This window comes from Aedes albopictus, chromosome 1, assembly GCF_035046485.1.
Source record: "Aedes albopictus strain Foshan chromosome 1, AalbF5, whole genome shotgun sequence".
NCBI lineage: Eukaryota > Metazoa > Arthropoda > Insecta > Diptera > Culicidae > Aedes > Aedes albopictus.
In genome coordinates this window covers 186,060,802-186,076,751 of record NC_085136.1, presented here as the reverse complement: position 1 = coordinate 186,076,751, position 15,950 = coordinate 186,060,802, and the positions used below count along the sequence as shown (strand labels likewise).

General features: G+C 41.1%; 1 protein-coding gene across 8 annotated transcripts in view; it reads left to right on the top strand.

Annotated features, from left to right (window-relative positions):
- LOC109419703 (cell growth regulator with RING finger domain protein 1) overlaps positions 1-15,950 on the top strand; it is a 170,339-nt gene that overhangs the window by 54,590 nt on the left and 99,799 nt on the right. For all 8 annotated transcript variants that reach the window (XR_009996322.1, XM_062845991.1, XM_062845989.1 and 5 more), the window contains 2 exons: positions 9,970-10,144; positions 10,355-10,505. Coding sequence is in view for 7 of the 8 variants with exons in the window: in XM_062845991.1 (XP_062701975.1) it covers positions 9,970-10,144; positions 10,355-10,505 (326 nt within the window). In the remaining variant the exon portion in view is untranslated. The remainder of the gene's footprint in view (positions 1-9,969; positions 10,145-10,354; positions 10,506-15,950) is intronic.

The window sequence follows — 15,950 nt, the reverse complement described above, 5'->3', positions numbered from 1 at the left end:
AAGAGTCATAAACATGGGAAGTTCAATAATTACGTAACGATTGAGATTTGACCATATGCATAGAACAATTTTTTTCTCCATTTATGGTCCTCTATCGCCCTTTAAAAAGTTTGCACTCAGGAACCTAACACCCTGTATACGTTTCTAATTCCAAAGCAATCATCTCCAGTACGGGGTTAAAGGGGTTGTTGGTGTCGTACCTACGTGACGTCCCTCACGTAGACTTAGAACACCTGACAATCAAACCACTTTGCAATGCAAGAAGAAATTACTAGCTGCCGGCGATGACTTTAAGGTGCTGTGTTAGTATTTAGCTATAATAAAGCTCCAGACAGTAGCGCTATGCTACAATTAAACGGATACGTCTGCTGAATCACCCTCTGTCGCTCTCAGAAGTCGTAGGGGATGGGGGCAGTAGGTGAAACTGTCACGTAGTATTAACTTTCTCAACAGCTTCCCGCTTTGTTGAGGGAGACGCGAGTGTAAAAACTTGGTGATTATTATTTACGAATGAAGTTCCTCATTGATGTATCGATAGTAATTCCACATTTTTCTGAGATTTCCTTTGTTCTCCATCGAGGCTTAGTTTTTGCAACTCATATCGACGAAAACAAATCATAGGAAGATGATCAGATAATTAAAACATCATTATTCAGTAAAAACTCTATCAACTACTAGAATTGGTTTCTGACCCATCTGTGCCCTCAATTTCTAGACCGAATAACACTTATTGTTATGTAACCAGAGAAGAGTGGAAGAACATTAGGAACCAAACTGTACGTACTTAGTGGAAATATACCGTTGAGTTTCTCGATTCGTTCAAGGACCATTAACCCTGGAGGGGAATGCTAGACACGCAATATTTTAATGTACGTGGTGGGCCATATTACACGAACTTTTAATGCATGGCTCAAGCACATAGCTAAGACAAAAATATTATCATTTTATTCCCAATTATGATATTACTCAATACTTGGTAATTAACATGAATTCTTGGAATGTTATTGAGGGGATTCAGTAAACAGCGTAAACTGATTAAACTGATTAAACGTCGCATTGACCAAGGCAATCTATATCTATATATATATAAAAATGAGTTTGAAGTTCCTTTGAGGCAACAAAACTCAAGAACGGGTGGACCGATCAGCATGAGTCTTGCATGGTTCGATTCGTATTCATGGTGGGTGTGTTTATATGTACAAAAAGTTACGAAAATCAACTTAAAACAAGAACAATTGTAAAATTACTGAAATTGTTATGAACGGGGGAGACATTCGAAATGAACGCACTAAAACTAATCTAAGAGTGCGGTGCTGCAATGACCCCACATCAGTTGTCAAACTATGGTCCACTGCACGAATTTATTCTGGCCTGCTTACTCTCACACGAAATTTGACGTTTGAGCGGTGTCGGCACCTCTCAAACGTCAAATTTCGTGTGAGAGTAAGCAGGCCAGAATAAATTCGTGCAGTGGACCATCACACCAAAATGGCAGTACTGGGCAGTACAACGTCTGCCGGGACAGCTAGTCTTTGATAATTTCTTCCGCAATTTAATCATTGTATGGTCACTTCCACAATTTTTACCAAGAAATTTTGAATTCCTAAATTGCGTGAGTGGGGGAATATAACTTGCTGGCTCACCATCTGTTCTTTGATTTTAAAACAGTTTACGGTGTCATGATGCATCACTGAGCTTTCAAACGAATCATTGACTTTTTGCTTTTCAACTTCCGAGCCGATCAGTCGATCTCTTCGATAGAGCGTACTTCGGAAGCCGTTCACGGACTATTCGTAAAGTCTCTACCGGTAATTTCGCCGTTGTTATCGATATTCGTAGCCGCCGCGTCGCAGTAAAGCGCGATGCCGCGCCGCGAGAACACGTTTCGCGTAGATTACTCGCAGTTTCCGAGACAATTTTCTCATGAAGAAATTCTAAAATTCGTGGGAAAAGAACTCGGTCTAACGCGAGAAAATGTGCGCCTACTTCAGCCTAGCAAGCGGCTCGGTTGCACCTTCGTGGAGGTCAACAACCTTGAGCTCGCTGAGAGGATCGTGCGCGAGCATGATAACAAACACGATTTCGTGTTTGACGGGAAGACATACAAGCTGCGTATTCTCATGGAAGACGGAGCCGTGGAGGTGCGATTGTTCGACCTCTCCAACGATGTTACCAACGTTCACATCGCCGAATTTCTCGCCGAGTACGGAGACGTGCTCCATATTCGGGATCTTCTCTGGGACGAACGATCCGCTTTCGGTGGTGTGAAAACCGGCGTACGCATCGCTCGGATGGTGGTCAAAAAGAATATTCCTTCTCTTGTCACGATTCGAGGTGAAGACACGGCGGTAGGCTACAGGGGACAACGTCAAACATGTATACATTGCCAAGAGTTCGTACATATCGGTATACCATGTGTACAGAACAAAAAACTGCTCGCGCAAAAGCTCGTAGCAGACAAATCGTATGCTAACGTCGCGAAACAGCCAGCACCGACGAAGCGGGCAGATCCGAACAATCCACCTCAAAAGATACTGTCGAACTCCTCACAGTGTTCGAATGCCGTGACGACTGGAACCCGAGCGCCACCGAAGCCGAATACGATGCCTCCCCCGGCTAACAAACCCTCCGGTCCACCCCCGGATATCCCAACAGCGCCGCTCCCGACCTCGACCGGCATCCTCAACGCGACTCGTAATTCTGATGGTAACGACACGGACAGCTCTCACGCCTCTTGCAGCTCAAATAGCAGCCGGCGGTTGCGCAGTAAACGATCGCCTCCAGGGAAAAAGATGCGACGCAACGACGAAGCCAACAACGAACACGGCCGAGGCTCCCAGGAAGAAATGCAACTGTAATGGAGCACACCAGCGTAAACATCGGAACCATCAATATCAACACCATAACAAACAAAACGAAATTGAACGCGCTACGCACGTTCCTTCGCACAACGGACCTAGACATCGTTTTCCTGCAGGAGGTGGAGAACGAACAGTTAGCGCTACCTGGGTACAATGTAGTCTGCAATGTCGACCAAGCGAGGAGAGGAACAGCAATCGCACTCAAAACCCACATCAAATTCTCGCATGTTGAAAAGAGCCTGGACGGAAGACTACTTGCCTTGCGAGTACACAACACCACGATGTGCAATGTATATGCCCCATCGGGATCCGCTCTTCGCGCCGAACGTGAAAGGTTCTTCAACAACACGATAGCCTATTACCTTCGGTACCGCACCGATCACGTCATTCTTGGAGGTGATTTCAACTGTGTGGTTCGGCAATGCGATGCGACAGGTTCGAACCCGAGCCCCGCTCTCCAAGCAACCATACAACAACTTCGGATGCACGATGTGTGGCTGCAACTCCGATCCCGCGAACCGGGATATACATTCATAACACACAATTCTTCGTCCAGGCTTGATCGACTGTATGTCAGCGCTAACCTACGAGAACAGCTGAGAGCGACAGATATCCATGTCTGTTGCTTCTCCGATCATAAAGCCGTCACTGCGAGAATTTGCATCCCTCTCCCAGACAGAGCACCCGGTAGAGGTTTCTGGTCCCTCCGTCCCCATCTGCTGTCCACCGATAACTTAGAGGAGCTTCAAACGCAATGGCAATACTGGACTCGCCAACGTCGTTATTATCGGTCTTGGATGGAATGGTGGTTGTCATGCGCTAAGTCCAAATTAAAATCTTTTTTTAGATGGAAGTCCAAAATTGCTTTCGACGCTTTCCATCGCGAGCAACAGCGACTTTACGGTTTGCTGCAACGAGCGTATGACAGCTACCATCATGATCGTTCCATGCTTGTTACCATCAATCGTGTAAAAGCCGAAATGCTTGCACACCAACGCCGCTTCACTGAAATGTTTCTGCATATCAACGAAACGTACGTGGCCGGCGAAGCGATGTCTACCTACCAGCTGGGAGAACGAACGCGTCGTAAAACGATGATAGAACACATTCGAAACGAAAGAGACGAAGTTATCGACGACGCTGATGGGATTCGAGACCATATGGTTGAATACTTCACGAACCTGTATGCGCGAGGGGACGTAGATGATCTGCAAGGCAGTGGTTTCCAATGCGAACGAGCCATCCCAGAGCAGGACCATGCGAATGCATCGTGTATGAGCGAAATCACAACCGTGGAATTTCTTTCTGCCATACGTACTAGCGCATCCCGAAAATCACCTGGCCCCGACGGACTTCCAAAAGAATTCTACTTGCGGATGTTCGATGTCATTCATCGGGAATTGAACCTGGTGCTGAATGAAGCGATCAGTTCCAACCTTCCGACAACGTTTCTCGACGGTGTGATAGTATTAGTGAAGAAGCGTGGAGCAGGGGACACCGCCCGTGCGTACAGGCCAATTAGCTTGATTAATTATGATTATAAAATTCTCGCGCGGATCCTCAAAACTAGACTCGAAAGTGTCATGCTTGCCCACAACGTATTGACGGACTCGCAAAAATGCTCCAATGGCAGAAGGAACATTTTCCAGGCCACACTTGCCGTGAAAGACCGAATCGCACAGCTAAAATCAAATCGACAATGTGGTAAATTGATTGGATTCGATCTCGATCATGCGTTCGACAGAGTTGATCACGGATTTCTCTTCAACACAATGCGTGGTTTGGAATTCAACACGGCTTTGGTGGACCTATTGTCCCGCATAGCAGCAGCCTCCTCGTCTCGTCTCCTCATCAATGGGTCTCTCTCAGCGACGTTTCCAATCCAGCGATCGGTGCGACAAGGAGATCCACTATCTATGCACCTCTTCGTAATCTACCTTCACCCTCTCTTGCGGCGCCTGAAACAAGTGTGCGGCAGGGATTTGATTGTAGTGTATGCGGACGACATCAGTGCGATCGTTACCAGCGTAGAACAATTAAATGCGATGCGAAATTTGTTCCGCGGCTTTGGACGCGTATCAGGAGCGGTTCTCAACGAAAATAAAACAACTGCCATCGACGTTGGGATTATCAATGCACCATTGACTGTGCCATGGTTGCGCACGGACAACACCATCAAAATTCTTGGGATTGTCTTCACCAATTCAGTTCGAGAAATGGTAACTTTAAACTGGGATACCATCGTGACGAACTTTTCCCGTCAAGTTTGGCTCCACTCGCAACGCGCGCTGACGTTGTACCAGAAAGTGATATTGTTCAACACGTTTCTGTCATCGAAGATGTGGTACATGGCAGCGCACTTGCCGCCACTGGCGGTGCATGTGGCAAAGCTGACATCTACCATGCGAAGGTACCTATTTCGAGGAGCACCAGCGACGATACCGATGCTGCAATTAGCCCGAAGAAAGCAGGACGGCGGGATGAACTTGCATCTCCCGAGCATGAAATGCAACTCGCTGATCATCAACAGGCACTTAACTGAGATCGATTCCCTTCCCTTTTATCAATCCTGTATAAACCAAGTCAATCCCATTTCTGCAAATGTTATCTCAAACCTTCCCTGCCTCAAACTTATCATAAGCCACCTCCCAAACCTGCCCTTCCAAATCCGTGTACACCCCTCCGCTGATCTCATCCATCGTCTCTTCGTAAATCAAACGGATAGACCCAAAGTTGAAAGCGATCATCCTAACTGTAATTGGTCTCGTGTATGGTTGAATATTTCGACGCGTGAGCTGCTATCTCCACAAAAATCTGCCCTTTACATGTGGGTTAACCAGAAAGTGCCATGCCGACGGCTTTTGTTCCGAATGCGACGAACGGATGGAGAACACTGTTTGCACTGCGCTGCTCCTAGCGAGACTATGGAACACAAATTTTTTCAACTGTAGCAGAGTGCAAGGTGCGTGGAGGCTGTTACAACGACGGCTATTGGAGATGACTGGTCGACGACGTCCTTTTGTTTGCACCGAACTGCTGCGACCTTCTCTTGAATGGACTTCGGCAGCAGATAAAATAATGATATTAAAAACACTTGTGAATTATTTTACATTCATTGAAAGCTCTAATGGTAGAATAGACGTAGACGCTTTAAAATTTCATCTAGATGTCGAAGTTTAACTAATTATGTATATAACTAAGCAATCGACCAAATAAAACTTTTATAAAAAAAAAAAAAAAAAAAATGATTGTTTGCCTCGCGTTTTTGAAGTAATAAAAAACTGTCGATTTTGCAGCAACACAGCAGAAAAAGTATCATCGCAATCACTGCGAGTGAGCATATAGGATGATACTTTTTCATACAAATATTCGCTTTCGTGGCTGAGAATTATCACTTTGAAATTTCGAGCCACATATCCAACATGGCTGCCGATGCTGATGATGCCGTAAAAAGCCTTACGATTCAGTGATAAGAAATGGGCTTTGTGTTGGTACTGTGTCGTAGTGTGCCGCGCCTGCTGGCGGAAGTAAAAAATTTCGCTCCCGTAATTTATTTTTTGCAATTCCTCATCGTAATAGGCTGTTTTTCATCACGCAAATCTGACAGGAAAAGGCCTACTTTCCCACACCAAATTAACAGTGTTGAAATGGTTAAATACAGCACTGATTTGCGTGGCGTAATGAACCATTACAGCACTGTTTTCAGTTTTGATAAACTTCTTGATGCTTTCTGGACGTAGGTTTGAAAATTTGTGACAACTGCACAGCATAACCAGCTATGATCAGACTTTCTTAGACATGGCTATGGACATCACTGTGCAGTTTGAAGAAAAGGTTTTGTTAAAAACTATCCTTAAGTGGTTATGGTTATATATGAAATTGCAAAAAATGTTATACGCAACTCGGTGCAGAACTCGATTTTTACGGCACTTATCGTAATTATCCAACTCAGCTAGCCTCGTTGGATAAATGTACGACTCGTGCTGTAAAAATCAATTCTAATGTTCTGGTACGTTTCTTGTCGTTCTCACCGGAAGTATTGTTTTGTGGGTCCGAACCAAATTAAAATTTCGGGGAGGTTCGAAATAAAAATGTTCCGTGCATAGCCGAAAACGTGGCTATCTCCCACTACTGGCTAAAATCCAAGTTGATGTGGCAATTCTATTACGTACCGCCAGCGTTCTGGATTTTGGGAACAGGAACCAGAGGCATTCATTAAAAAGCTTGAAAAATGAAGACATTTTGTAAGAGCCGACGGACTGCGGTTGAATTGAAACAAGAAGGATCAAGAATTTTGCATTGTTGTTGTTGTTGTACCTGTGTCATGGTCAAGTTACCATTCTCGGAAAAGATGATTGGAACGATTATCGAATTTTTTTATATGAAAAATTCCAGCTCTTATAGGACGGGTGAGATTGTTCGTTTTTTTTCACCATTAATTTCATTTCATTCATAAAGGTAAACTTCAAAATCGTCCATACTCTCTCAGGTTTAATCGAGTAGTTTATTGTTATTATATTCCCCAGCGCTGCCCGGGTCAGAATTTCGAACCAAGTATCCCATCAACGAAGAATATAGTCTCTCCAACATTTCAGGCTTCTGAGCTATGAGATCTTTAAAATTTGCATGTTTTATAGTGCTAGGGGCAGAATTTAGAAACAAGTGTCCCATTTTATGGAAGTCTATGTTATACTGATAAACTTTGCCGAGGACATCCTCATTCTAACTTATCAGGATTCGGAGTTATTTGTTTATTATGAAAATTCAAAAAATTTCATCTTCACAAGTGGCAGAAACTTGAAACATGTATCCCATTTTATGTAAGTCTATGTCTCACTGATCAATTTTGCCGAAGACACCAACTTTCTAAGTTATCAGGATTCTGTGCTATGAGATTTATGAAATTTGAAGCGCCGCCCAGTGGGAGAATTGCGAAACAAGTGTCCGCATTTTGAGCGATTCTGAGGATTCTGAGATATGAGGTTTTGAAAATTTACATGTTCACTAGTGCCGCCCAGTGAAATAATTTCGAACTTTGTAACTCATCATCTGTAAGCTTTTGGCTTACCCAATAACTTTTCCGAAGACACTATCCCTCCACATTATCAGGGTCTTGAGCTGTCGCTTGACAACCTAATGTGGATCCTGTAGTGCAATTTAGCATCAAACTGCTGATGGTGCCTCTTGTGACCAAGTTGCCAACTAATCATATGAACCAAAGTTCTAAATGGCAGCTCTTTTCAAGCCCTAAAACTTTGCCGAAGAAAGTATTGGGATTTAAGCAGTTGTGTGCTGATTACATGATATGTAATCAACCCATTAAATAACTACCATCCGCCTCCGACACCATCAACTGAGCTGCCGTAAATACGGGCGAGTCTCCTATTAGTCGCTGCCACTCACTTCACGTCCATCTCCGCTCGCAATTTCTCAGTTGTCTTGCATCCAGCTGATTTGTTCAGTGCAGTTAGCTCTTAATATAGACTAATCACAGACAAAAAATTAACTGAATTTGTTAGGAGACAGCCTGGAAAATGTGGTGGGCGTAAACTGGGTGGAAGCGTCTAATAGGAGACCCGAATGTAGTTGAATGGAGCCCCTTGGTATTTCATAGACATTCAAAGCGGGGAATACCAGAGTCCGTTTTGCTCCGCCTCACGGTGCGTATTCCCAACAGCTTTACAGCACTTAAAATAAAACACTTATTTAAATCATTTATTTTATTAGGTGAATTTGATATCACGCATGCCAAAAGTTGGTGTCTCTTCAAAGTAGTAATCTATCTATCGATACGCAAAACACCCATAAAATCATCCTTATCTTAGTTATTTCACAACGTATGCTTAGGGGGTGACGCGGTGAGCAACCACACTATGGCTCACCAGGTGGCCAGAAAAGTGAATGGTTCTGAATTACAGTCAGGATTCGTTATAGACGGTGCCACCCACTTTACGTCCACCGCAATTTCTCTGTTGTTTTTCAACCAATTCAGTTCAATTTTGGAAGGTAGTTAGCTTGCAATATGCCGCAACTACACACAAAAAATGAGCTAAATCGGATGTAAGACAGCCGAAAATCGCGGTGGGCGTAAAGTACCACCCACCGTGTATAACAAATCCTGACTGTATATTTCTTCATGATCATTTGGCAGCTAACACTTCTTTTAAGAGTTTTCCAAAGTATCGGTTCAGCCGAAACAGCGTTAATCAGGAGTGTTCATCTGAACCTACTTCCACCAAGTTAGTTGCCCAAGCTGGGCCGAGGTCAAGAACGTACATTAAGGCCGTAGGCGTGAAAGATTGACACTTTGCTAGGAAAGTTGGAAGGAAGGCAAACGGCTTTTTCAACCCCTTTCTGTTCTAGAGATTGCTATGACCATGTGAATATACATGAATTGTATAGAGAAGTGGCAGAAAGCATATAGAAATATACCAAGTAGGAGGAAAGGAACGGGCCAGGGATTGAATCCAGGACCTTCTGCATACGAATCAAAAGCGGTAGCCACTTGACAGACCACCAAGCCCGTCAAGCACTGAATATTCGAAAACAATTCTCTCGAAAAAAAAACTGCAATTTTGCAATCGATTATTTTAATCCCAAAATAACTCGAAAAGTTAATAATTTTTAAGAATTTGAGTAACAATTAGGTAAGGCTTATCACGGACAATAACATCTATTTAGAACATCAATAAAAAAAATAACAAAAATGTGAAAAATCATTGAATGAGGTAATATGTACCAATAAACAAGCAAGAATAAAAAAGAATTGAGGGGCCCAGAATCAAAGGGGTGTAAGTGACCATTTTGAGCTGAGCATATTTTAAAACTCTTCAGAATTCAAGCTTTTTTAAAATTGTTTCTACGATGATTATAAAAATTACAATAAATCAGAGAAAATTGGGTTGATTTTGATTGAAAATTGATCAAAAACTTTAAACCTCATTTACTCGAAAGTGGGTTTTTGTCACTTACCCCCTTTGCTTCTCTCCTCAAATAAGAGAAACAATAATTTATTTTAAAATTTATTCTAGTTATATTTAATAAACCCATAAACTCTAAATGAAATTTCAAATTTATTAACCACTTTTTTCCATCTTTTTTATTTCAGAAGTTCGGTTAGCCGTCTCAAGTCAAGTAAACTACAGCCTCCAAGCATTTTGGGCTGTATCGATTCGAGAACTGCATATGTCCCTGTGGCGAACCTGGAGCGAGCTACGAGATCAAACAAAACACTCAGCCATAGTGAATTCAAGTCACTGTCAGCAGCTGGCTACCAATGTGAGGTTAGGTTTAGTACCGTAAAATAGAGCTCAAAAGTTTTAATCCCACTAACGATAATGTTTGATGTCGCTGCATGCTTTATCTCAACTAACAACAAAGAAATTGACACGAATTTATTATATAAACGTAAAATTTACATACATAACAAAACAGAAAACAACAACGATACGCATGGAGACACGCATAACTTGTTTCTTTTCCTCTGACTGCAGGTGTCAACAACCTCACAGCGAAAAGGTGGTGGTGCTGAAATCGCCGAAGCCACCGCTTGTGCTTGGAGCACCGCCACGGTTGGCCTATCCCCTCGTAGTGTTTATGATTCGCGAATTGGAAAGCGACGAACTGCTGCATCCAGATGAAACGGTTGGTACCCGCATTGTTTGTCATGTATACTCCTGATGCTTATAACTTTTTTGCAGCATGGGATTCGTACAAATGTTACGTAACGCTAAGGGGGGAGGGAGCTTTAGGGGCTCTAGCGCTATGTTACGCTTCATACAAAATTTCAAAATTTTCCTAACAAAGCTTGTTACGTGGAGGGGGAGGGCGTCTAAAACTGTCAATTTTGCGTTACATAGTATTTGAATGAACCCTTGTTACTCTTTTCTGTTTCTATAAAGATAGGCCAAAATCGCTATTTTTCATGCATGATCTTTTTCTGATTTTCTTGACACTTCTATTAGTTATCTGTGCAACGAGTTGCTAAAGGATAATGTTTTATCACGAGTCGTACATTTATTTATCCGACGAGCCTAGTCGAGTTGGATAAATACGGAAAGGACTTAAAAAATCAAAATTTGCGATGAATACACAATTTTAAACAATGGTTTTCCATTATACACTCAATCCTGTTTTTTACACGATGGATGCGTCCGCGCAAAAAAAATCACTTAAAAAAAAGTTTGCTATTTATCGAGAACTTTCGAGAAATCGCGCAAAAAAAAAATCCAAAGAAATTTTGTTTACTTTTTACGCGATTTGCCTTATGCAAATGACTAAAGTCGCATAACTTCGAGAAAATCGCGTAAAAAGTCGTGCAAAACAAAATCGCTTAAAAAAATCATGTAAAAACAGAAATGAGTGTAGAACTCGTTTAAATTGCATAGAGATATAGTCACCCAAGCAGAAGCGATTTTTTCCTGATTGAAAGTAATTGCAAATGCCCCGTAACGTGGATAGATCACCTTAGAATGGTGCGGATTTAACGGAGTGCTGAAAAAAACGAGTTTTTTTATGCAATGATTTGTTTTATTATACAACTCATTTGAGTTGCATAATGTTCATAATGCAACCCAAATGAGTTGCATTATGAACATTATGCAACTATTTTTCATTATGCAACTCATTTCAGTTGCATAATGAACCAGCGCAGAAAAGTTGGCCATTATGAAACCAGAATGAGTTATATAAAATTGAAATTATGACACCGAATTGCATAAAATATGTTATTGCTTTCTTTTGGGTTTGCTATTTACCACTGCCACTGTTAGTAAATACCTTCTTAAATAGCATAACAAAAGATCGTTGTGCCACTTTGGGCCGTCCATATACCACGTGGACAACTTGGAGGGGGGAGGGGGTTAGCGAAAAGTCCACGCTTGTCCACGGAGAGGGGGTGGGGGTTCGTCAAATGTCCACGTGGACAACATTGACATATAAATTAAGAAACAAGAATCTACAAACGAAAAAAATTATGTCGCATTATTGATGAGATGATCTTCAACAGTTCTTTCTTACATTTTATTTTATTATACAGTGTCTTTTAGTTGTAAGTTACTTCTTCAAGGAAAAAAATCATGGTATTGATTCACAGACTAATTTGTTTTAAATTATCAGAAGTTCTCATTACTTAGTTTTCCTTATCGAGGAATATTCTGGAGATTTAAAATGGAGTGTAGACCATGCAAATGTTGGTGTTTCAGTCAAAAAATTTTCGTCGAAGTTCTGTATGGATTTTTCGAAGTTTCATATCAAATTATTAAACTACTTCAAAGTTTCAATATACATGTAGGGGTTTGCAGGTTTATCTCAAAAACTTTTTGTTGTAGGTTCCTTTAAAAATTAAGATGTTTCTAATGAATATTAAAGTCTAAACCTCAGCAATACAATTTAGTTGCTGTAAATCATGTTTTTTTTGTAGGAATCTAAGCAATATAATCTGATCTCAACAAAACTCTAAGATTTAAAATTACTTTATCTCAACAAAACAATCAGACAATTATAGATTGAACAAACATTCTAAAAACACCGTCTTCAACCAGAAGCTGTACAGACTAAACATTGAACAATCCCTAAGGCGCTGTCCATAAACTACGTAGACTCGACGTAGACTCATTTTTGGCCTTCTCAGACCCTCTCTCCCCTCGTAGACTTTTGTCCATTCGAAAATTTGTAAATTTGTATGGAGCGTAGACTTTGGTCAGACCCCCCCCCCGTCTCCCCCACGGAGCCTATGTAGTTTATGGACAGCCCTTACATTAGGCGATGGACATTACACGAAAAATACCCAAAGAAGAATTTTCAGTTTGACGAAAAATTTTCACCCGCTGGAGCAAGAATCGAACCCACACTTTCACAAACAATGAGCTGATTTAAAAACAATGTTGAAAACTTGTAGGTAGGTTTGCTACTATGTAGGTTTGTGCTACTTGTTTGTTTTATATATAAAGCTATAGAATATTCGTATTTTATAAAGTTTTCAATAATATCTAAGACATTTTTACGAAAAAAAAAAAACAATTTAAAAAAAAAATCTTTTAAAATCACTTTTTCCATTTATTTAAAAAAATATGAAAAAAAAACTTTTTTTCGGATGTCCACGTGGACATTGGAGGAGGGGGGTAGGGGTAAATGAAAAGTCCACGCTTGTCCACGGGGAGGGGGGAGGGGGTACAAAACCATGAATTTTCTGTCCACGTGGTATATGGACGGCCCCTTTGAACAAATTTTGATAATAAATTGCTATATGTAAAAAAATAGCTGACGATCTTCATTTATTTACTTCATTAATTTACGCCCAATGCTCACCAGATGACGCTCCAACTGGTCCACCTCTTTGTACTCCACGCCTGCCTGTGCCATCCGAATCAATAGCAAACACCGATAGTACGAGGTTGTTGTCCGTTAATCTAGCAACATGCCCTGCCCATCGTGTCTTTCCAGCCTTGATCGCTTTCAGTATATGTTTGTTTCACATATCATCGCTTTAAATCTCCGAGTGCTTGCAAGTCTCGAGTCCAAATGTCACTTCTTCTGTAGGTCCGAGCCTGGAAAGCTGGCTCGTTTAGCAGTTAACCATCAATGTTAAATTCTTTTCCTGATCAGCCTAGCTAGGTACCGGGGATAGACAAAATGATCGGGACAGGCAAAATTTTCCCTTCTCAAAAAAGAATTCAAATAGCTGTAGCTTTTCGAAAAGGGCATCAAATATTCTCAGGTAAGTTGATCAACTAGTTGTGTATCAGTGGACAACATTTGGAAAAAGTCGGGTTATTCTGCACGAAGTTATAAAGATTCTAGAAAGAGGTCTAATTATACGATATCCAACTTTGAGCCGTTATATCTCCGGATTAAATGAACCAAATGCAATGAAATTTTGAATATTTATGACTTATATAATGGGCTTTAAAAAACTTTGGCTTAACTCAATATTCTTAACGCGGAAGAAAATTATAACGATTAGATAATTTTTCTAATAAAACACCAAATTATTCAAAACTTCATCATCGTCTCAAAATTCAAGATGCGCATTACAGCTCATTTAATTTCCCTCTAATTGTCTTGCATACAGACATGTTTTGAAAATGGAATGGGATCCATATTTAAAATAGATTAATTTATTTAAAAAATCATAAAATTAATGAAATCGCTATAACTTTTTCTCTTGTTAATAATTTCAAGTTGAGTCATACGTTTTTCAGAGCTCATTATATAAGTCATAAATGGTCGAAATTTCATTGCATTCGGTTTATTGATATAACAGCTCAAAGTTGGCTATCGGATAATTCTACCTTTTTCTAAAATGGTTATAACGTCGTGCAGAATAGACCGACCTTTTCAAATTTTGTCCACTGATACATAACTAGTTGATAAACTTACAGTGAAAATTTGAGGATATTTGATGCATTTTCGAAAAGTTACAGCTAATTGGACATTTTTTGAAAAGTGAAAATTTTGCCTGTCCCGATCATTTTGTCGATCCCCTGTATGTGTAGTGGTGGTAGCGGTTGTCTCAATTGACTAAGAATAACATTACGGACCACCTGTTCCGGGGGTAAAAGTTCACCAAACAGGGAACCCCAATCCAAGGTGTCAAGCCATCCGTGCTGACTGCTGATGGATGAATGGTTGAGGGGGTTTAAAAGATGCTCGATCTTTAACGAAGCCTGTAACGTAGGTAGATCACCTTTTTGTATTGCGTTACGGTGAATGATCTACCAAACCGAACCCTAGTGCCATACGAATCGTCAAGTTGGGGTAATGTGTTTTGGTAATAAGGATCTATGATACTATGAAGTCCTTGTTACTGGTGAAAGTTTCTAAAATTGCATGTATTCTGCCTTGCTGATAGTTAAAGACTTGGACTTTGCCAACCCGAGATTACACTTGACGTTAGGAAAACAAACATGCTTTACGTAACTAATATTAAGGACTGTTAGGTTCTGGTAATTCAAGGATTAACATAAATTTTTATTGCAGAACACATTCTCTAATTTGAAATAGTTTTGCAAATGGCCTAAAGTCTCGGGTTTTTCTTTGTTGTCCTGGGACTGAACTAGAAGCAAAACATGGATGAGGCTAGAGTTCCGATGCATGGATAAATGGTCCACTGCACGAATTTACGCTGGCCTGCTTACTCTCACAGAAAATTTGACGTTTGGGAGGTGCCGACACCTCTCAAAACAAGAACTGTACAGAAATCGATACTTCATTGTCTCTCAATGACAATTAAGTAGTACGACATGCACTAAATGAGCCATTTTACGAAGTGATAACAATGTTGATGATGATATTGGTTTTCACGGGTTATTGGACGCTACCTCCTGTCAAAATTCATTTATAAAATCGGCTCGTAAAATGGACTACACTAAGGATACGGGTATTGCCACAAAAGATCTAAACACTGGTCGCAGTGGCTCACTCGAACAGAAAAAAAAAGGTCTGAGCCGATTTTAACGATAGCCAATGAAACGGCATTCCAGCCAAGCTCGTCTTTACATATCCTCTGGACAAGATTATCCGGAGTAGTGTCCCACTACATGTGGGAAGCATGTGGTCACGCATTGTGCGAAAACACTGGTAAGTACACAAACAAAACGTGTTCCGCCGTTTCGTCTAAAGCTGTACAAACCGGACATTCGAAAGAACCCACATTGACTGGAATGTCGTTTCATCGGCTATAACTCACATCGTCTTGGAAGACGGGCTTGGTGGTCTAGTGGCTACCGCTTCTGATTTATATGCAGAAGGTCCTGGGTTCAATCCCTGGCCCGTCCCTTTCCTCCTACTTTGTATCTTTCTATATACTTTCTCTCTGCTCTCTACATATACAACTCATGTATATAAACATGTTCATAGCCGTCGCTAGAACAGAAACGGGTTGAAAAAGCCGTTTCCCTTCCTTCCAAACTTTCACAGCACAGTGGTCACAATCCTATTAGAAAACGCCTACAAGATATGCAATCAAGCGAACTGTGCCGCACATCTTCAAAAATAATAAAAACACACAATTCTATCACCTTACCCTGGTATCCACACACCAATGTGTGAACCTTCTGCCAACCAATTCCCACCAACACTCCAACATCC